General features: G+C 37.2%; 1 protein-coding gene across 3 annotated transcripts in view; it reads left to right on the top strand.

Moving 5' to 3' along the window:
* The window catches only part of PRKD3 (protein kinase D3), a 76,890-nt gene that overhangs the window by 22,227 nt on the left and 32,256 nt on the right, over positions 1-22,407 (top strand). For all 3 annotated transcript variants that reach the window (XM_079941446.1, XM_079941448.1, XM_079941447.1), the window contains 3 exons: positions 15,645-15,783; positions 17,315-17,446; positions 18,254-18,411. In XM_079941446.1, the coding sequence (XP_079797572.1) occupies positions 15,645-15,783; positions 17,315-17,446; positions 18,254-18,411 (429 nt within the window). The remainder of the gene's footprint in view (positions 1-15,644; positions 15,784-17,314; positions 17,447-18,253; positions 18,412-22,407) is intronic.

Genomic DNA, 22,407 nt, shown 5'->3' on the forward strand with positions numbered 1-22,407 from the left:
TAATCCTGATTAGTAATGCAAGGGTCATAATACCTACCTCAATGTTAAAATATAAAGCCCTTAATACATCGTCTGGCACATAATTAGTACCTTCAAAATAGTAATATTCATGGTTTTAAAATCTCTTGAAATCTGGAAAGATCGTTGATCCTGTAGTGTTTTTAAAATTTTAGTAAATACCAAAGCATGTATAGCATTCATGCTATACACATGACAGTAACTTTGCTTTACTCTTGCCCTTTGATTTTAGTATTTAGCATATAACAAACTTAAAAATAGAGTTGAAATATTCACTTAATAGAGGAGTGTGGTTACTTGTTTTAGGAATTTTGAGGAAATGAGATAGCCTATGTCAAGTGCTTTGCATAATGCCTGATGCATAGCAACTTTTACACTCAATGAATGTTAGCTTCTTACCTTGATTTCACATTGCCAAGAGGCTTAGAAATACCACTATAATGCTACTGCTATTGTGTTTGCTGAATGAAGATAGTAGATGTAATTGGAGTAGGAGAGGAAATTGGCAGACAGCAATTCATTTTAAGCTATAATGATGTTTACTGAAATTGAAATGATTCTAACTAAAGCTGACTGTTTGCTTTTAACTGACTTAAAACATTTGTTTTTAGTTTTGACCATTTACATGACACTAGACCTGAAGGCTCTTTATGTATCCTAATTTAGGAGGATTTTGGTCTATACTTTGACTGAATACGTTGTCTCTGCAGACATGGTGTAATTTTCAGGTTCTGCCAAAATAGAGTGAAAGCCCCAGCTGTATTTTTTGTGTTCTAGAAACCAGTTGTCATTCTCTGTTCCCCCCCGCCCCCCGCCCCGTTCTTTGCACTACAGCTGTGTTGCAGTCACTAGGTGACATACTACTCTTTACCCTATCCCTGCATTTTTTTGTCTCGGCAAAACAGTGTCAGGCAACCATGAACTAATCTGGAGCCTCAAACTGGAAGAAGGATTTTTTTTTAAAATTCTGCTGGGTATTCAGGTTAAGACCTTGACTAGAATAGAAAGTTCCAAGAAGTTTGAGTTAAAGATAATCAGAACTAACTGAAAAACAAAGAAAAAATAAAATGAATGTTTTGGATTGTGTCAAAGAAAATGGTATTAAATGAAGCAACTCCTCTGGAATGCCATATTTAGAAAATCCTGTTGGAGATTAATGATGAGATTCAGAGTCCACATTGAATAATTTTCTCATTGGCTCACCTAGACTTTAGTGCCTTCTATCTGTGTATAGAAACAGAGTCCTTGAAATTCTTCTCTTCAATTAAATACTTTACTAAAAAGTGATGTTAAAGTAATAATTATATTTGTTTCTGAGAAATACTTTAGTGTTAAATTAGTTTACCTTTGCTCAGTAGGCAACAACTTTTTTCAGTAAGTTCCGGTTAGATACTAAGTTCTAGGTGCTGGGCCATCAATAGGGAACATTGAAAAGAGATTGTCCTTGCCTTCTTGGAGGTTATTTACTATGATCTGGTTTATTATTAGAAAGACTTACTGTGAAGATTTACTTGGCATCAAATGACTTTAGTATTCAACCTTTCAAATTAAGTGAACATAAAAAAAAACCTGTGCTGCTGGAAATGTTCTATATCTTGATCTGGGTGGTGCTTACATGGGGTAGGGGATGTAGAGTTATCTATCTTCTAATTAACATTAGTGTACTTTGCTCATTATACTTCAGTTAAAAATGCTTTTTAAATTAAATGTACAGTAAAACTCCAGTGGTGGGACTTCCCTGGTGGCACAGTGGTTAAGAATCCGCCTGCCAATGCAGGGGACAAGGGTTCAATTCCTGGTCCAGGAAGATCCCACATGCCTTGGAACAACTAAGCCCACGAGCCACAACTACTGAGCCTGCATGCCACAACTACTGAAGCCCATGCACCTAGAGCCTGTGCTCCACAACAAGAGAAGCCACCGCAATGAGAAGCCCGCACACTGCAACAAGTAGCCCCCACTCGCCACAACTAGAGAAAGGTTGAGCGCAGCAACGAAGATCCAAAGCAGCCAAAAATAAATTAAAAAAAAAAAGTCCAATGGTTTTCCATTGCATTTAGAATAAGACTCATATTCCCTTTTTAAAAGTGTATAATGATAAATTATATGTCAGATAATGTTAAATTCTGAAGCTGTTTTGTTAATATGTAAAAATTGTATTTGACCAAGTAGAATTAAAAAGTTGGAAACTTCCTACCTCATCTAACATATTTTATTGACAGAATTTTAATGGCGTGAACTTTAAACTGTTCACATTAAATAACTCAAAATATAGTGTTGCTTGAAGGAATTTTATTTGCAAGTATTAGAACTTTTTACTTAGGATAAGTATAAGTTAATACCATAAAAAGTAACTTACACAAAATGGGCATAGAAAGATAAGATGATCTGTTTTTTATTCTTGAAACCATCTCTAATGCATAAGCAAAGACAGACAAGTCTAAAGTGGGCAAAGTGAGTGCATAAGGAAGGGGTGAGCATTTGATAACTTATGAAGTTCTGTTACTTTCCCACATGGACTGGGAACAGACTTCATTTTGCACAGTCAAGAGAAATCATTGGCACAGTGATGGGGGGGGGGATTTGGAAAGAGGCCAAATTAAAGGCCTCTTTTGCTTCTGCCCTGCTAGCTCTTTTACTGTTTCTTTCATTTCCTTTTCTTTTAATCAAGGCTGAAATAGGCTAGGGAAGGAAATATAGGCATGTCTAGTTTTCAGAAGGTTATCACCTTACTTCCACATTTTCCAGTCCTTCTATATTCTTGACCCCGTTTTTCCCCAGAGCAGTGTTTCTCAACTTCAGCACTGTCAACATTTTGGGCCAGAGAAGTCTTTGTTCTGTGTAGTGTTCATTGTAGTATGTTTAGTAGCATCCCTGGCCTGTACCTACCAGGTATCAGTACCACAAGTTGTAACAACTGAAAGTGTCTCAAGACGTAGCCACGTATCTTCTGGAGGGCAAAATCACCCCAATTGAGAACTACTGCCCTAGAGGAATAAGCTAAATAAATAGCCAGTGACAATTGCTGAGAGTTACTGAGCTTGTTACCACCTCTGCTGCTTTTCTAATCTTGGTCCCTATTACAAGCAGCTTTTTTTCCTCCCTCATGAGAAAAGGGTACTTAGAAAGCATTATACCATTTTATTAGGTAAGACTTGTATTCTGGAATGATTAATAGAAGGAAGCCCATTGAAAATAGAAATTCACAATGTAATCAAGAATTGATTTTCATTAGTATGGTAACATATTTCTTCCTCTTAAAAAATTATACAACTGAAAGGGGAAAAAAAGTTCTCCTTTGTTCTTTACTGTGCTGGAGGCTGGCTTAGGAAAAGAAGCCATTATCTTGAAAAAGCTCTCTTTTTCTGTATAGGGTATTTTACTGGCATCAGATCATTTTGAGAAATTCAACACATATACTGCTAAATATACAGGGATTTTGTTTGTGTTTTTTGATATGTTGTTCAGGCCTTATTAAGGATCTCCCACACAAAGAGAAACATTCTGAGGAATGGTTGGATTTGGTGTTTTAAAGATCATCAATCCATAAAATAGGCAAATATGAATAGCCAATTTACAGAAAATATAGCTGTCTCTTAAGCATGTGAAAAATGCTCAACTTCACTTCTTATTCACTTCTTATTCTATACTGAAATACATTTTTTACCTGAAGTCAACAAGTTCGATAATATACTTGCTATGGACTGAACTGTGCTCCTCTTCCTTCTCAATTCATATTTTGAAACCCTAACCCTCAGTGTGACTATATTTGGAAATAGGACTTTTAGGAGGTAATTAAGGTTAAATGAGATCGTAAGGGTGAGGTCCTAATCCAGTAGGATTGGTGGCTTTATAAGAAGAGAGGAAGAGAGAAAGAGGTATCTCTCCCCCTCCATGTGCATACTCCGAGGAAAGGTCATCTGAGCACACAGTGAGAAGACTGCTGTCTGCAAGCCAGGAAGAGGGCTCTCAACTAGAATTTGACCATGCTGGTACCCTGATGTTCAACTCCAGCCTCCAGCAATATGAGAAAATAAATTTCTGTTTTTAAGCTGTTCAGCTATGGTATTTTGTTATGCAGCCTGAGCTGACTAGTATAATACTGTAAAACAGTATGTGGAAGAAACAGACTTTTTTTTTTTTTTTTTTGCGGTACTTGGGCCTCTCACTGTTGTGGCCTCTGCCGTTGTGGAGCACAGGCTCTGGACGCGCAGGCTCAGCGGCCATGGCTCACGGGCCTAGCCGCTTCGCGGCATGTGGGATCTTCCCGGACCGGGGCATGAACCCGTGTACCCTGCATCAGCAGGCAGACTCTCAACCACTGCGCCACCAGGGAAGCCGTTTTTTTTTTTTTTTTTTTTTTTTTTTAGTATAGTTGATTTATAATGTGTTAGTTTCAGGTATACAGCAAAGTGATTTGGTTATACATACATATGTATGTATCTATATTTCTTTTTTTAAAATTCTTTTCATTGTAGTTTATTACAAGATATTGAATATAGTTCGCTTTGCCATACAGTATATCCCTATTGTTCATCTATTTTATATATGGTAGTGTACATCTGTTAATCCCATACTCCCAATTTATCCCTCCCCCCCTTCCCCTTTGATAACCGTAAGTTTGTTTTCTGTGTCTGTGAGTCTGTTTCTGTTTTGTAAATAAGTTCATTTGTATTATTTTTTAGATTCCACATATAAGTGATTATATATTGTCTTTCTCTGTCTGACTTACTTCACTTAGTCCATCCATGCTGCTGCAAATGGTATTATTTCATTCCTTTTTATGGCTGAGTAATATTCCATTCTGCCTGTCTGTCTATCTATCTATCTACCAACCACATCTTCTTTATCCATTCATCTGTTGATAGACACTTAGGTAGCTTCCATGTCTTGACTTTTTTTTTTTTTATTTTATTGGAGTATAGTTGATTTACAGTGTTGTGTTAGTTTCAGTTGTACAGCAAAGTGATTCAGTTATACATATATATATATTCATTCTTTTCCAAATTCTTTCCCATATAAGTTATTACAGAATATTGAGTAGAGTTCCCTGTGCTATACAGTAGGTTTGGCTGTTGTAAATAGGGCTGCTATGAACATTAGGCTGCATGTATCTTTTTGAATTAGAGCTTTGTTTTTTCCACATACATGCCCAGGAGTGGGGTTGCTGGATCATATGGTAACTCTGTTTTTAGTTTTTTAAGGAACCTCCATAGTGGCTGCACCAATTTACATTCCCACCAGCAATGTAGGAGGGTTCCTTTTCTCCACACCCTCTCCAGCATTATTATTTGTAGACTTTTTGATGATGGCCATTCTGACCAGTGTGAGGTGATACCTCACTGTAGTTTTGATTTGCATTGCTCAATAATTAGCGATGTTGAGCATCTTTTCATGTACTGTTGGGTATCTATATGTCTGCTTTGAAGAAATGTCTATTTAGGTCTTCTTCCCATTTCTTTTTTTTTTTTAAATTTATTTATTTATTTATTTTTGGCTGTTTTGGGTCTTTGTTTCTGGGCAAGGGCTTTCTCTAGTTGCGGCGAGCAGGGGCCACTCTTCATCACGGTGCGTGGGCCTCTCACTATCGCGGCCTCTCTTGTTGCGGAGCAAGGCTCCAGATGCGCAGGCTCAGTAGTTGTGGCCCACGGGCCCAGTTGCTCCGTGGCATGTGGGATCCTCCCAGACAAGGGCTTGAACCTGTGTCCCCTGCGTTGGCAGGCAGACTCTCAACCACTGCGCCACCAGGGAAGCCCTTCTTCCCATTTCTTGATTGGGTTGTTTGTTTTTTGATATTGGGTTGTATGAGCTGTTTGTATATTTTGTACGTTAAGCCCTTGTCAGTCCCTTCGTTTGCAAATACTTTCTCCCATTTCATAGGTGGTCTGTTGTTTTGTTGATGGTTTCCTTTGCTATGCAAAAGCTTTTAAGTTTGATTAGGTCCTATTTGTTTATTTTTGTTTTTATTTCTGTTGCCTTGATAGATGACTTAAGAAAATGTTGTTACAATTTATGTCAGAGAATGTTTTGCCTGTCTTCTCTTCTAGGATTTTTATGGTGTAATGTCTTATATTTAAGTCTTTAAGCCGTTTTGAGTTTATTTTCGTGTGTGGTATGAGGGAGTGTTCTAACTGTATTGGTTTACATGCCGCTGTCCAGTTTTCCCAGCACCACTTGCTGAAGACACTGTCGTTTTCTCCATTGTATATTCTTGCCTCCTTTGTCAAAGATTAATTGATCATAGGTTTATTTCTGGGCTCTCTATTCTGTTCCACTGATTCATATGTTTGTTTTTGTGCCGATACCATCCTGTTTTGATTACTGTAGCTTTGTAGTATTGCCTGAAATCTGGAAGGATTATGTCTCCAACTTTGTTCTTTCTCCTCAGGATTACTTTGGCAATTCTGGGTCTTTCGTGGTTCCATATAAATTTTAAGATTATTTGTTCTAGTTCTGTGAAAAATGTCATGGGTTATTTGATAGGGGTTGCATTAAATCTGTAGATTGCTTTGGGTACTATGGACATTTTAACTATATTAATTCTTCCAATCTAAGAGCATGGGATATTTTTCCATTTCCCTGAATCTACTTCAGTTTCATTTATCAATGTTTTATAGTTCTCAGCAGATAAGTCTTTCATCTCCTTGGTTAGGGTTATTCCTAGGTGGTTTTTTGTTTTTTTGTTTGTTTTGATGCAGGTTTTTTTGATGCAGTTTTTTTTTTTTTTTTTTTTTGCTTTGATGGCTGGCCTTTTTTTTTTTGATGCAATTTGAAATGGGATTTTTTTTTTTTTTTTTTACTTTCTGATACCTCATTGTTAGTGTAAAGAAATATAACAGATTTCTGTATATTAATCTTGTATCCTGCTACCTTGCTGCATTTACTTATCAGTTCTACTAGTTTTTGTGTGGAGTCTTTAGGGTGTTCTATATAAAGTATCATGTCATCTCCATATAATGACAGTTTTACCTCTTCCCTTCTGATTTGGGTACCTTTTATTTTTCTTGTCTGATTGCTGTGGCTAGGACTACCAGTGTTGTGTTGAACAGAAGTGGTGAGAGTGGGTATCTTGTCTTGTTCCAGGTTTTAGTGAGAAGGCTGTCAGCTTTTCATCATTTAGTATTATGTTGGCCGTGAGTTTGTCAAAAATGGCTTGTATTTTGTTGAAATATGTTCCCTCTATATCCACTTTGGCAAGAGTTTTTGTCATAAATTATGTGGAATTTTATCAAATGCTTATTCTGCATTTATTGAGATGATCATGTGATTTTTGTCTCTGCTTTGGTGATGTGGTGTATCACATTGATAGATTTGAAGCATCTTTGTGACCCTGGAATGAATCCAGCTTGATCATGGTGTATGATCCTTTTTCTGTGTTGTTGGATTCGGTTTGCTAATATTTTGTTGAGGATTTTTGCATCTGTGTTCATCAAAGATATTGGCCTGTAATTTTCTTTTTTGGTAGTGTCTTTGTCTGGTTTTGGTATCAGGGTGATGATGGCTTCATAGAATGACTTTGGGAGTGTTCCCTCCTCTTCAGTCTTTTGGAAGAGTTTGAGAAGGATCGGTATAAGTTCTTCTTCGTATGTTTAGTAGAATTCCCCGGTGAAGCCATCTGGTCCTGGACTTTTGTTTGCAGGGAGTTTTTTCAATTATAGATTCCATTTCATTTCTAGTGATCAGTTTGTTCAAATTATCTGTTTCTTCTTGATTCAGTTTTGGCAGGCTGTATGATTCTAGAAACTTGTCCATTACTTATAGCTTGTCCATTTTTCTGGCATATAAGTGTTCATAATATTTTCTTATGGTATTTTGTATTTCTGTGGTATTGGTTGTTATTTCTCCTCTTTCATTTCTTATTTTGCTTATTTGGGTCCTCTCTTGGTGAACTTGGCCAGAGGTTTGTCAGTTTTGTTATCCTTTCAAAAAACTAGCTCTTGGTTTTATTGATTTCTCTATTGTTTTGTTTTAATCTCTATTTTATTTATTTTTTCTCTGATCTTTATTACTTCCTTCTGCTGACCTTAGGTTTTCTTTGTTCTTCTTTTTCTAGTTCTTTTAGGTGGAAGATTAGGTTGTTTAATTGGGATTTTTCTTGTTCTTTGAGGAAGGCCTGTATTGGTATGAACTTCCCTCTGCTTTTGCTGCATCCCATAGATATTATATGGTTGTGTTTTCATTGTTGTTTTTCTTTCTTTTTTTTTTTTTTTTTTGCGGTACGCGGGCCTCTCACTGTTGTGGCCTCTCCCGTTGGCGGAGCATAGGCTCTGGACGCACAGGCTCAGCAGCCATGGCTCACGGGCCCAGCCTCTCCGCGGTATGTGGGATCTTCCCGGGCCAGGGCTCGAACCCACGTCCCCTGCATCGGCAGGCGGACTGTCAACCACTGTGCCACCAGGGAAGCCCGATCCATTGGTTTTTTAGTAGCATGTTGTTTAGTCTCCATTTCAACGATTACATGTAGACTAAACAACATGCTACTAAAAAAACAATGGGTCAACAATGAAACCAAAGGGGAAATTTAAAAATGCCTTGAGACAAAGGACAGTGAACAACCACAAAGAGAAACAAAAAAAAAACATGGATTCTTATTATATTACTTATAAATTGGTATAGCCTCTGTAAAGAGCATTTTGGCAATGTCTAAAAATGTCAAATATGCATGTTCTTTAACCTAGCAAGTCTGCTTCTAGGAAATATCCTACTCATATACTCAAAAGATGGAAAAAAATGTGTATATAAGATTATACACTGGGTATTGTTTGTAATAACAAGATTCGAAATAGTAGCTTCAATTCATGTGGCACTCAGAACATATCAGGAGTTCTAAGCTGTTTACACATATTCACTTATTTAATTTTCATGACAACCTTACAAAGTAGGTACTATTTTACAAATGGAGAAACTGAAGTTAAATAAGCCAAGGTTGTATAGTTAGTAAGTGAAATGGATCAGGATTTGAACTCAAGATTGTTTGGTTTTAGTTTTACTCCTCAACCCATATCCCATCAGTAGGGAACTGGTAAAATAAAACTATGCAGCTGTTAAAAAAAAGAATAAAAACGTTCTTTGTATATTGTTATGGAATGATCTCTAAAATATATTGCTAAGTGGAAAAGAAAACAAGACGCAACACTGTTTATAGTATGCCACCATTTGTGTAAAATGAGGAAAAGATATGTCCATGTCTGCTATCTAGGTATAAAATACGTTCAGAAGGATACTGAGAAAACTGGCAATATTGTTGACTATGGCAGAGATCACTGGGCAACTAGGGCATAGATTTTGAACTCTACTCTTGTCCTTTTTTTAAAAAAAATAAATTTATTTATTTATTTTTGGCTGTGTTGGGTCTTTGTTGCTGCATGAGGGCTTTCTCTAGTTGACGGCGAGTGGGGGCTACTCTTTGTTGCAGTATGTGGGCTTCTCATTGCTGTGGCTTCTCTTGTTAGAGAGCACGGTCTCTAGGTGTGCGGGCTTCAGTAGTTGTGGCTTGCGGGCTCTAGAGCGCAGGCTCAATAGTTGTGGCTTGCGGGCTTAGTTGGATCTTCCCGGACCAGGGATCAAACCCGTGTCCCCTGCTTTAGCAGGCGGGTTCTTAATCATGTGGCACCAGGGAAGTCCCTCTACTCTTGTACTTTTAAAATTTTGAACCATGTGAATAAATTGCCTACTAAAAAATAAATAAAATTATATTCTAAAAGAGTATATATTATATCCCAAAGTATAAAATAATTATCCATGAGTCCATACTGATATATATATATATATATATAAACTACATTTGGATGAATAAATAAATGGTAAGAAACAGAAAAATCTCCAATACAGAAGAATTCCAAATAATTTATATAGATACTCTGCCTTGAAGGACAGGGAACGTAAATTGTCATTTCTTAAGTGTGGGATGTGCATAGTGACTTACTTCTAAAGAGTAGGTATTGGTGGGAGGGGGAAATAGCTTTCCAGTGGAGAAACCTGACAAACATAACTTCAGCCAGATCATGAATGTCTACATCAGTGGTTATAAATGATGTTGATGGTAGGTACGCTTGATATGATGATGTGTTGAGAATGGCACCTTACCTCTGAGGTCTTCTTCCCCCAAACCCGTAACTCCAGTCTAATAATGAGAAAAATTCCAATAATGGGGCATCTGATGAAACACCTGAACAGTAGTACTCCTCAAAACAGTCAGGGTGCTCAAAACCCTGCAAAATCAGAGAAACTGTCACGGCCAAAAGGGGCCTAAGAAGATACAATGATTAAAGGAAATATGGTATCCTAAATGGGATCCTGGGACAAGAAAAAGACATTGGGTAAAAAAAAAACTAAGGACTTCAGTTAATGATAATGTATCAATATTAGTTCATTAAGTATAACAAATGTACCATAGTGAAAATGTTAATAATAGGGGAAATTGGGTATGGAGTGTATGGAAACTCACTGTACTATTGTCTCAATTTTTCTATAACTCAAACTATTAAAAGTCTATATTTTTAAAAGAGTATATATAATAAATACACTGAGTAATATAAAAGTAAATTTAAAATTCAGATGTCCAGGGGCTTCCTTGGTGGCACAGTGGTTGAGAGTCCGCCTGCTGATGCAGGGGACGCGGGTTCGTGCCCCGGTCCAGGAAGATCCCACATGCCGCGGTGCGGCTGGGCCCGTGAGCCATGGCCGCTGAGCCTGCGCGTCCGGAGCCTGTGCTCTGCGACGGGAGAGGCCACAACAGTGAGGGGCCTGTGTACCGCAAAAAAAAAAAAAAAAAATTCAGATGTCCATGTCCTGTTCCCCAGAGCTTAACCATAATCCTGGGAAGAGAGGCTGAGCATCTTTTGTTTTAAGCATTCTAGATACTTTCCCTAAGCAACTTTGCTGCAGTCATTTTTGTTACAAACGTTCAAGTGTTTTGTTCATATATACTACAGTAGTACATGATTATGGTCAGTTGAATCTGGGTGCAGAACTGCAGAACAGAGGCCAACTGTCAAGTTATACATGGATTTTTGATTGCATAGGGGTCAGCACTCCTAGTGCACACATTGTTCTACCGTACACAATTTTTTGCTTATTCATTCCTCTTCTTGTTCATCATTCCACTTTTTCATTAAAATTTCTTCCTTCATTAAGAGAGGTATCAGTTTCCAAATACTAGGTTGCATATTTGTAACTGAGCTTTGTATTGTGTTGTGAAAGCCTTCTACATTGTTGTTTCTATCACATGTCTGTTGGTAGACATTGCAAAATTGTATGAGAAATGTGGGATCAACTCTGCACCTTTAAGGCCCTCGGCCTCTTTCTCCTCCAATGTGTAGTGTATTTTAAAATAAGAAACCAACTCTTGGTGCAACTCTTCATCCTCATTCGTCAGCTCAATAAAGCAATCAATAATGTTGCTAACTAGAAGAAATGCTAGTCTGTCATACAGAGTGAAGTAAATCAGAAAGAGAAAAACAAATACCGTATGCTAACACATATATATGGAATCTAAGGAAAAAAAAAAAAGGTCATGAAGAACCTAGGGGCAAGACGGGAAGAAAGACACAGACCTACTAGAGAATGGACTTGAGGATATGGGGGAGGGAAGGGTAAGCTGTGACAAAGTGAGAGAGTGGCATGGACATATATACACTACCAGACTTAAAATGGATAGCTAGTGGGAAGCAGCCACATAGCACAGGGAGATTAGGTTGGTGCTTTGTGACCACCTAAAGGGGTGGGATAGGGAGGGTGGGAGGGAGGGAGATGCAAGAGGGAAGAGATATGGGAACATATGTATATGTATAACTGATTCACTTTGTTATAAAGCAGAAACTAACACACCGCTGTAAAGCAATTATACTCCAATAAAGGAGTTAAAAAAAAAAGAAATGCTAATGAACTTTGAAACCAAACTGTCAACCAGTTATTTTATCTTTGATGGCAAAATTGCCTTATGGCCAATTAGTTATGTGGCAAAAATGATTGCTGCAAAGAGAGGTCTATGGTAAAGATGCTTGGGATGAAAATACCAGATGTGATTTTAAGCTCCATGGATGATTCCAGTGTGTGACCAAAGGTGAGACATTGTCTTAGGAAATGGTTCTCTTGCTTGAAAACCAATTTCTGAATTTTTAAAAATCACGAACAGTCAATCCCTATATATTCAAATAATTATTAACAGGGTTTTATTTTTCATTTTTTTGTGGGGTTTTTCCTCGGTGCAGTTGTTTAGGTTTTTTAAAATGTGTGTTTATGTTTTATTTCCTTGTTTTCTTCTTTTTAAATGTTTAATATACTCATGCCTCAAGATTCATAATATTTTTAAAGGTTGGCCCCAGTGTTTCCTGATGTTCAGTGACAATATTTAATATTCTCTCTGGCTTTTCTTCAGGCCACATTTTCTTTTACTTCATTTTGTGGGGACCTTTGTTTTCAGAGAATTCCTAAATATCCTGCTAAACACACCTGTAGATCATAATTATGAATAGCAGAAATCTCTTTTTCACAGGCTAGTTATTACATTTCCTCCCCCTTGGAATTCTGTAATTTCTCAATTATATAGATGAATATAGTGTGTAAACATTTGCTAGAAAGTTACTTTATTCCTTATCATCACTGAAGACTTCCCAGCTTGGTACACAAATGCTTATTTTAAATAAACATTCTTAATACTCCCTATAATTCTTTTTGTTTGCTCTTTAGTCTCTTAATAATGCTAATATGACTTCATTGGGTCATGTGTTTATCAAGATTATTTTATCTGTATTTTTTCTAAGACATAAATTTTTTATTTTAATATTTTTCCTCTCTCATTGATGTGTTTATTTAGTTATTTAGTTATGGGGACTTTTAGTTTGGTCAAAACAGTATAAGTGATCCATATAATTTACCAGAAGTAGTTTCTAGAGGGCAGTGTTCCTTGTTGTCTTGCTTTCCATCTTCTTACGGTAAAATCCAGACCCTGATACCTCTTTCCTGACCGATAGCTTCTGCCTTCTATTTAGGAGCTTGCTCTGTCTCTTCTTGTTCCAGTTCCTGCTACACAGTGCTATCAGCATTATCCCTTTAAAATACAGATTTGATCATGTTACTGCCTTGCTCTGGAACCCCTTGTCTCTCCCCCTTTGGATATAGAATAATATAAACCACTAGTGTTTCTTGATCATAGTGGTTAGTTTTTTATAAACATCAACTAATTTAATTTTGATAAGAACCATTTAAAGTTAATATTCCTGTTGATCGTTGAGAGGTTAAGCAGCTTATGTAAGGTGCTGTAGTTGGTAGGTTGCAAAGCTTGGACCCAGCTCTGTTGATTCCAGGCTTCTCTGTTTGTATGGTCCCTGTTGGGCTCCTGTGTACTTTTTTGCCTTCTTTCTACCCACCCACTTCATTCTCCAATCGTATGGGTCCACTGACTTACCTTCTCTCATTTACCTTGTACTTTCTCAATGATGACCCTTTCACTTTCACTTTCTACCCATGGAAACCTTGCTTCTCTTTATGATTCTGCTCAAATATCACTGTTGAAGTGATTGTCTACATTCCCAGTTAAAGTTTTTATTCCCTCTTCTAGAATTTTATTTTTCATTCTTGGCATTTCTCTTATCATGTTATATATTTGTTTTATTTCTCTTTTTACTAGATTGTAAGCCCCTGGAAGGCAAAGACTGACTGTCTTACCTTTACAAACCATAGGGCCTTACACTTAGAGGATGTGAATTTTTTAAAAAGTGAATTTTTTAAATGAGGTTTATTCATACAAATATTTTGTTAGAGATTTTGTAAAGATAGAATGTGAAATCCTTTTTATTAATCCTTAAGAATTATTGCAGCTAAGTTATGGGGATGTTTTACTTCCCATTAGATGTTTTCTAATTTAATAATAACTAAATCAAACTTAATAACATTTCAATTTTAAATTAAAATTTAATGAAAATAATTTTGATTCTATATTTTTACTCTTTTCAAAGGAAAATTTTTAAGCTGTTAGAGATATGTTTAAAGCATATTATGAGGTTTTATAAAATGTTGGTAACTCAAATATTTGAAAAGAGAATGAGCATTATAAAAAATCTAAATATTTCTGCACTTTTTCATTATTTACTCGGTAGGTTTTTTAAAATGCAAATAAACTTTAAAATTTCTAATTAAGTCATTATTTTCAATTCTTAAAAATTCAACTTTTTCCCAAAAAATTGAGACTCTTTTAGAGATACATGTAAGAATTTTTAATGGGAAAATTAAGGTCACAAAATAAGATGAAGCTAGGTTGGTATCTGCACCTAAAACATATGCCATAAGATCCTAGACTAATGTTAGAATTAGGCTACAAATTAGGCTTGGCGTTTTGCAGTGGGCAAAGTAAACAAGAAAACATGATTAGTTACATGATCAAATTGTTCATATTATAAAACCAACCAGAGAAATTTCTTTTATGGGCCCTCACAAAGAAGGGCTACTATATGAAGTAGGTGAACCATCCTCAGCAACATCCCTGCAAAAATGCGTTTACAGTTTCGTGTGACAGATATATATCAGGCTGTTCAGTGCAGGACAGTGACATACTGTATAGTGCGTTAAAGGATATTCTGTGAGGAGTCAAAATAAATCAGTGAGAGTATACAGTTTTGAAATCAGCTAAAGAAATTAGAACTGTCTGCAGCAGCATTTTGCAAGGTACTGATAGTTTAGAAAATGGTCTTTTTAAAAATTGTTTTAAAAAATTAAAGTTATTTTGTAAGGCAAGTACTTAAAGTTGTCTCTTAAACAACTTTAGTAACTATAAAACATTTTAGACTCACACCTTCATATTTTAGTCCTTGGTATACTAATCCCCAAAGTGTCTCAGTAATGTAGTCACAAAATGTAGAAGCCTTGAAATATTTACACAAAGGGCATATGTCAACAGATCTGTAAGTCCTGCTCTGGGCAAAGACTTTTTGAAAAGAAAGCTACCATAAAGAATCATGTATTTGTAATTACAGTGAGTATATTAAAGAAAATATTAGATAAATGCTAGGAATTATAGGTCCATTTGGCAGAAATGTAGGAATTGGTACTCCTGTGACTGTAGTTTGGGAATTATTGATCTTCTACCAGCACTATTCAATAGAATTTACTGTGATGATGGAAGTGTTCTGTATCTCCACTGTCCAGAATGGTAGCCAGTAGCTGAGGTGGTGATTGAGCACATGGAATGTGGCTAGAGTGACTGAAGAACTAAACTTTTAATTTTATTTAACTTTAATTCAATTTAAATAACTGCATGTGGCTGGTAGCTAACTGTATGGGAAGCTCAGTTCTAGAGGACAGGAAAGACTGCTTATCTTTCAGGCTTTGTAAGAGAAGCACTAAGTTCAAGATTGTATTCTCCATCAGTAACTGAATAAAGAAATTCTGTACTTCTAAGAAACACATGTTTTAAGATAATCAACGATTATTTATATTGCTTACTTTTATATTTTTGAACTTGAGAATTAACCAGGATGCACATGGTTGATCTTTTTGGATATTAATAGAATTGTTAGCAAATAGTGTTAGGCTAAAAACTACATTTAAAATTATTTTATAAGGTTGAAACATTTACTTATAAAATTAGAAAGCTGTAGGTATACTGATATAGGACCATTTTCCTGCAGTTTCCAGAGTGTGGATTCTTTGGCATGTATGACAAAATTCTTCTCTTTCGCCATGACATGAACTCAGAAAATATTTTGCAGCTGATTACCTCAGCAGAAGAAATACATGAAGGAGACCTAGTAGAAGTTGTTCTTTCAGGTAAGTAAATAGTTTATTTTGTTGCCTTTCTTTTCAACGAGCCTTATTTTTTGCATTTAACTAAATGCTGTGTTCAATTATACTTTGTACTACAGTTGCTTACTTCTTTCATCTGTAATAATGGTTACTATGTGATTTTTACTTTCAGGAAGGTTATATCACAGATAAGAAAGTAGGAAAATAAGCCCTGAATTACTTATTTGAGTGTTACTAAGCTAAGGGAATTATCAGTTGAACCAGAAGAGGAATATTCATCTCTTGAGTCAAAGAAATAAAACAATTACACTGAAATTCTGGTCCCTTTCCCCGTTTCTTTGAAAAGCATAGAAGAGAATTAGGGTTCAGAAAAGAAAATGAGAAAAAAAGGAGAAATAATGAAGATTTAGAAGAGGAAACTGCAATACTGGTTGATTCCATGACTTAAATAATGCTCCTTCTCTTTTTGTTCTCTGTGGACATTTTCTTATTCTCTCCTTTCCTCTCTCACCCATTCTTGCCATCCATTGTCTTTAGCTCCTGCTATTATCTCATCCAACAAGTGGGCAGGATTGTTAGTGAGAAGTGTAAAGGAACAAAGAATATATATAGTAGGCCTGCAAAACTTCTTGTTTGGCAGCAAAGGAAAGACGGAGGAAGAGAGGAGAAGGGGAGGGAGGAAAGGAAAGAAATGGAAGAGAAAGAAAGGAAGAAAAGCCAGTCAAGAGTCCAGAGTCCTGCCACCATTTTTTTTCCTCTTCCCAAATTCATATTTGCAGCTTGTTCTTGAGATCCTCTCTGACTATCACCTTTCCTTATTAGTCTCTTATCCTTCCCATTCATCTTCTCTGCCACAACCCCAAATTCTATACACATCGCAATCCTTGTCTTTCTTTTCACTCCAGAGGGGCTTCACTCCCGGTCCTCCCTGGAGGTCATGCTCACATCTATTCCTCTCTTGCCCTGGACCCTACATCAGGCCACGGGGATATCCACTAATGACTTGCAGGTAGTGTTGAGAGGATGTCTGATGGTGGTTCCGTCTGCTGCTGTTGGCTTGCCCACAAAGGGGAGAAGAGTCTCTTTATCCTAACCACTAGGACTCTGGAGAACAGAGTGTATCCTGGGATCCTAAATTAGAACTGAGTGTGTTTCCCACAGAAACATTGCTATAACTTAATGTTAAGTTCTGCAATTTTTTTTTAACTTTAGTGTTCTATTTCCCAGTACATTATAAGTTAAATAGTTTTAACTAGCTAAAATAAATCTTGACAATTATTTGCAATGTTACCACTCCGAGAAAATGCTTTTGGAGGTCAAAATACCTACCTATAGACCTACTTTTGGAGCTCAAATTATTTGAATTTGGTGAAGTTCCTAAAATAGAGTTTGAAAACCACAATATTAGCTGCTGAAAATAATTTATTTTTATGGTCAGATGAAACTTTCAGAAAAAAAGATTCTGTGTACTTTGACAAATGAATATGGTCAATGTTCTTAATCTCATCACAATTACAAGTACCGGGTTTATTTGAATATTTTTCTTTTTTAAAAGCTTTGGCCACAGTAGAAGACTTTCAGATTCGTCCACATACTCTCTATGTACATTCTTACAAAGCTCCTACTTTTTGTGATTACTGTGGTGAGATGCTCTGGGGATTGGTACGTCAGGGACTGAAATGTGAAGGTATGTGTTCTAAATTTTTGTTTCATTTGAAATAGGATTTCACATTTGCGTTCAGTAATCATCAATGAAAAAACAAGATCATTGGTAGTGACTAGGTAGTACCCAAGGTTTAGAATTGGAGAGGTATGGTTATCCTGCATTAGAATTACCAGGGGGTGGGATGCGGGTGCACATTTCTGATTAGTCAATAAATATTTTCTGTAAAGGGCCAGAGAGTACATATTTTAAATTTTGCTGGCCATGTGGTCTCTTTACAATGACTTCACTTTGCTGTTGTATTGATAGCATGAAAATAGCCATAGACAGGTTGTAAACAAATGAGTATGCTTTGTTCCAATAAAATTATTTATGAACACTGGAATTTGAATTTAATATAATTTTCACATGTCATAGGAGTAATTTGGTACACAGTCTACAGTTTGCTGAAGTTCTTTAAGCCAGAGGTTCTCAAACTCTGTCGTGTATCAGAATCACCTTGAGGACTTGTTGAAACATACTTTGCTAGGCCCCATCCCCAAAGTTTTTGATTCAGTAGGTCTGTGGTGGAGCCCAGTAATTTAGATTTCTAACAAATTCTCAGGTGCTGCCTTGAGGAGCACACTTGAAGAAACCACTGCTTTAGCCAACTTAACCTTTCTAAATAACCTTTCTACACGTTTCCTATTCTTCTTAGCTTGTCATCTGGGTTCTTCATTAGGATAACTATTGCTGCCAGAGAAAATAAATAAAGGAAGCACCTATTTTTTTATGTACACACTTATATAGTAAAGTTAAAAAATTTTTTTTAACCTTTTAAAATATGTTTAGGCTGTGGATTAAATTACCATAAACGATGTGCCTTCAAGATTCCAAATAACTGTAGTGGTGTAAGAAAGAGACGTCTGTCAAATGTATCCCTGCCAGGACCCGGCCTCTCAGTTCCAAGACCCCTGCAGACTGAATATGTAGCCCTTCCCACTGAAGAGGTATGTATTCTAAGGTAATAGAGGGCATTTTACTACTTACTCCTTAACGTTTCTGCAGGATATATAACATCATCTTAAAACATAAGTTATATACTGAAAAATAGTAACATTCCTACACTTAAGAAACTTAAAACGTATTACTGTAGACAGGGTTTACCAATAGTCATGAATGCATTTTGTATACTTTGTGATAACCTTATCACTTGGACCATAAGATCAACCTCCTAACCAGTATCCCGACTCCTGGTCTCCACACTTCACTACAGCTTAATATACAACAATTCTGATTAGATTACTCCCCACTAGGACACCTTTATGTATTCTATGTTTCCGACAGTCTGTAATATTCATCATTCCTTGAACACACCCTTTCCCCCCTACATTTGCTCTTTTTGGTATCTATCCTACATGCTTTTTTCCAGACCTAGCTCAGCAGCTACCTTACCTGATTCCCCTTTACCTAGAAGTTACTTTTCTGAATGACATAGCACTTTTCAAATCTCCCTAATGGTGTGTATAGCATTCTACCTTAATATCATAGTGTTTGTAGCTTATGATCTATTTAGAGAGGACAATATTCACGACTTTGTTTGCCCCATCATGCCCAGCACCATACCTTGTACTTCTGGGTACTCACTCATAAATGAATGAGTGTTTGAGTGACACCACTGATCACTGATCCTTAATATTCCAGTGAGGTATATTAGTAGATCTCTATACCATGAGACCACTGGGACTCAGAACAGTCAAGTGACTTGACTGAAGTCACAGAGCAAATTCGTAAGCAATATTAGAATTCAACCCAGATCTGATTATTTGTAAATCAATGACTTTTCCTCATATCTTGTACCCCTCAAGGGTAAATGTAGTAGATCAGGGAAGAAAGAAATAACCACCTATTCATTTGGTACTACTTAAAATGACTTCCATCTATACATTACAATCTTAACATTTAGTTATTTCTATAACCCCTTTGGTCTTCTATATATTAATGGCAAAATCAAGTCTTTGGGCTGTTGTCTTGACACCCTCGTCACAAGATTTTGCTAAACCGAGGCACTGGAGTAAAAGCTTCTGCAATTCTTTCACAAAAATCCCATATTTCCATATTGCGTAGCCCTACTATGAGATTTTTAAAGTAGAATAAGAATGCTGTAGCATTAGGAACTGAGAGCAAAGAGTTATTATAAACACATACAAAAGCTTGGGGAAAGATTGGTAATAGAAAAGTTAATACATTTTATACACAAACTGCACAGGAAACTTAGCTAAGATTGGGAACTGTAGGATGAAGACATGTTGTTTTGAGAACCCCACAAATGATACTGGTGTGTCAGCCATACCCACTGAGTATTGCAAGATTAGGAAATGGCAGGACAGAGCAGATGAATAATGTATTATTCATTCATTTATATTTTATCCCAAAGATGGAACTTCCTTAGGGAAATATGAGAAGTAGAGTGACATGTTTGAATTGGTTAGATTGTGCAGAGTATTTTAGAACAAGTAGAAATTGTAGAGAGGAATCTCAGGGTTACATTTGTCAGTCCAAGCGTGCAGTCTCAAAATTATGAATAAGGTACAGTAAGAGAAGAGCTGAGAGCTCATGGAGGAAAATCAGAGGGAAGAAAGAGTAGTAAAAGAGTATACTCTAAAGGAATGAAGGAGATAGCAGTGTGGAGATGGGAGCAATCTGAACCAAGTTTAGAGAAGCACTAACTCTAAGTGGCTGCCCAGTAAGAGCCTCATAACTTCTCAGGTGCCAGTCTTCACGCTGGCTGCTTCACTTAGCTTTTCTGTGTAATCCTCACCCCTGTCCTGGAAGGTATAGCTGTTATCCTGATTTCGTATGTAAGGCACAAGGAAAAGTTTCTAAGGAGTCAAGACATTAAACTTCATTGACTACTAGATAAGAAAAGGCCAGTTGGGACAGGAGCCTTTGAATCTGACTCTGGGGTTGTCATCGTTTACACGTAAGAAGGCAGCTTCTGTTAGTTTCTGAAGTCAGTCTAAAGGGAATCAAGTAAAGAGATGGAGAGGCAGAAGAAGATAGACTGTTCATTGAATTTGGTTAAAATGGAACCACTGAGATTAGAGAAACCAGAATTGAGTGATGGCTATTTGGAGATGAGAGAGATTAATGTTCATTGCAATGCATTTGGGAAGTTTTTTTTTTTTTGGCCGTGCCGCACAGCTTGTGGGATCTTAGTTCTCGACCAGGGATCAAACCCACGCCCTCAGCAGTGAAAGCACAGAGTCCTAACCACTGGACACCAGGGAATTACCCATTTGGGAAAATTCCTGAGGGGTAGGACAGAATCAAAGTAGAAGGAAACTTCTGGGCCTAAGTGTACACATAAAAGTAGAGATATTTCTTTCATTGAATAATGTTCCAAACTCAAATACATATAATTGGGGAATTGCCCCCTTTAAATGCTTTTATTGCCTTTATTGTTTTACATGACTGAGAGTTGGCAATATTGTTATGAAGTTTTTGTGAGCAATACTTCAGCCAAAATTAGTTTAAGCCCACACTGTGGAAATAATTACTTTTAGAAGATTTCTGGCTATACATTAATAAGAAAGAAATAAGAGTTTAAGCTAAGCAGTAATTTGGAAAGAGAGACATTAAAGCAAAGTAAGAAAACTTTCATTTAATTCTAGTTACTCTCATCTGAGTGCTCACATTTTAACCAAGTGCTCTAGGTAATTCTACCAACATTCTCTGTCCTCCAAATTCTGGTTAAGTCCTCTGTACCTTTCCTGCCTTCCTCACTAAATAGACGGTAAACCACTGTTACTGGTAAGATTGCAGTATGTGCCCAGGTATGCTGGGATTGGGAAAAGGTTAAGAATCACTGGACTGGGCTTCCCTCGTGGCGCAGTGGTTGAGAATCCACCTGCCAATGCATGGGACATGGGTTCGATCCCTGGTCCAGGAAGATCCCACATGCCGCGGAGCAACTAAGCCCGTGCACCACAACTACTGAGCCTGTGCTCTAGAGCCTGTGACCCACAACTATTGAGCCTGCGTGCCGCAACTACTGAAGCCCGCGCACCTAGAGCCCGTGCTCCACAACGAGAGAAGACACCGCAATGAGAAGCCTGTGCACTGCAACGAAGAGTAGCCCCTGCTCACCGCAACTAGAGAAAGCCCGCACGCGGCAACGAAGACCCAACACAGCCAAAAATAAAATAAATAAATTTATAAAAAAAAAGAATCACTGGACTGCTATGTAGAAGACCCAGGTCTAAGTTTTGATTTTAATACTAATGCTTTAGTAGTATTAATCCCGTTGAGCCCGTTTTTTCATATGTAAAATAGGGCTAATAACATAAATAACTACTTGTACTAGACATGAAAAATTGGGTGGCTCCTACAACCACAGTCCCCTGAGTAGTTCCTTATAAACATGCTCTGTACCATGTCCCTGATACCCCAATCCCAGCAGGACCTGACAAAGGGCAAAACTGGCTAAATCAGCCTTTCCATGTTACATGTTTTAAACTTGAGACAAACTGAGTGGTAGAGGCAGAAGCAAGAGAAGCACAGTGTTGAGTCACCACTAGACTAGGGGGCCAGGGATGAGCAAAAGCTTAAAGCATCTGTTTCTAGTTCCCACTGGCTGCTTTATCAGCTCTGCAGAATCACTGTGGTGCTCCTTTTGCTGAAGGTGTTGTGTAAATGGAGAAGGGGTGGGCCACACTAGAGCAGGATACCCTAGACAGCTGAAATATGTAAGTTTGGTTCGTGTTTTAACATTCTTTTTGTACTTTCCTTTTTTTTAAAATTTATTTATTTAATTTATTTATTTTTGGCTATGTTGGGTCTTCATTGTTGTGCGTGGGCTTTCTCTAGTTGCGGCGAGCAGGGGCTACTCTTCATTGCGGGGCTCAGGCTTCTCATTGTGGTGGCTTCTCTTGTTGCGGAGCACGGGCTCTAGGCGTGCAGACTTCAGTAGTTGTGGCTCACGGGCTCTAGAGCGCAGGCTCAGT

Source organism: Stenella coeruleoalba (genome assembly GCF_951394435.1).
Source record: "Stenella coeruleoalba genome assembly, chromosome: 13".
Lineage (NCBI taxonomy): Eukaryota > Metazoa > Chordata > Mammalia > Artiodactyla > Delphinidae > Stenella > Stenella coeruleoalba.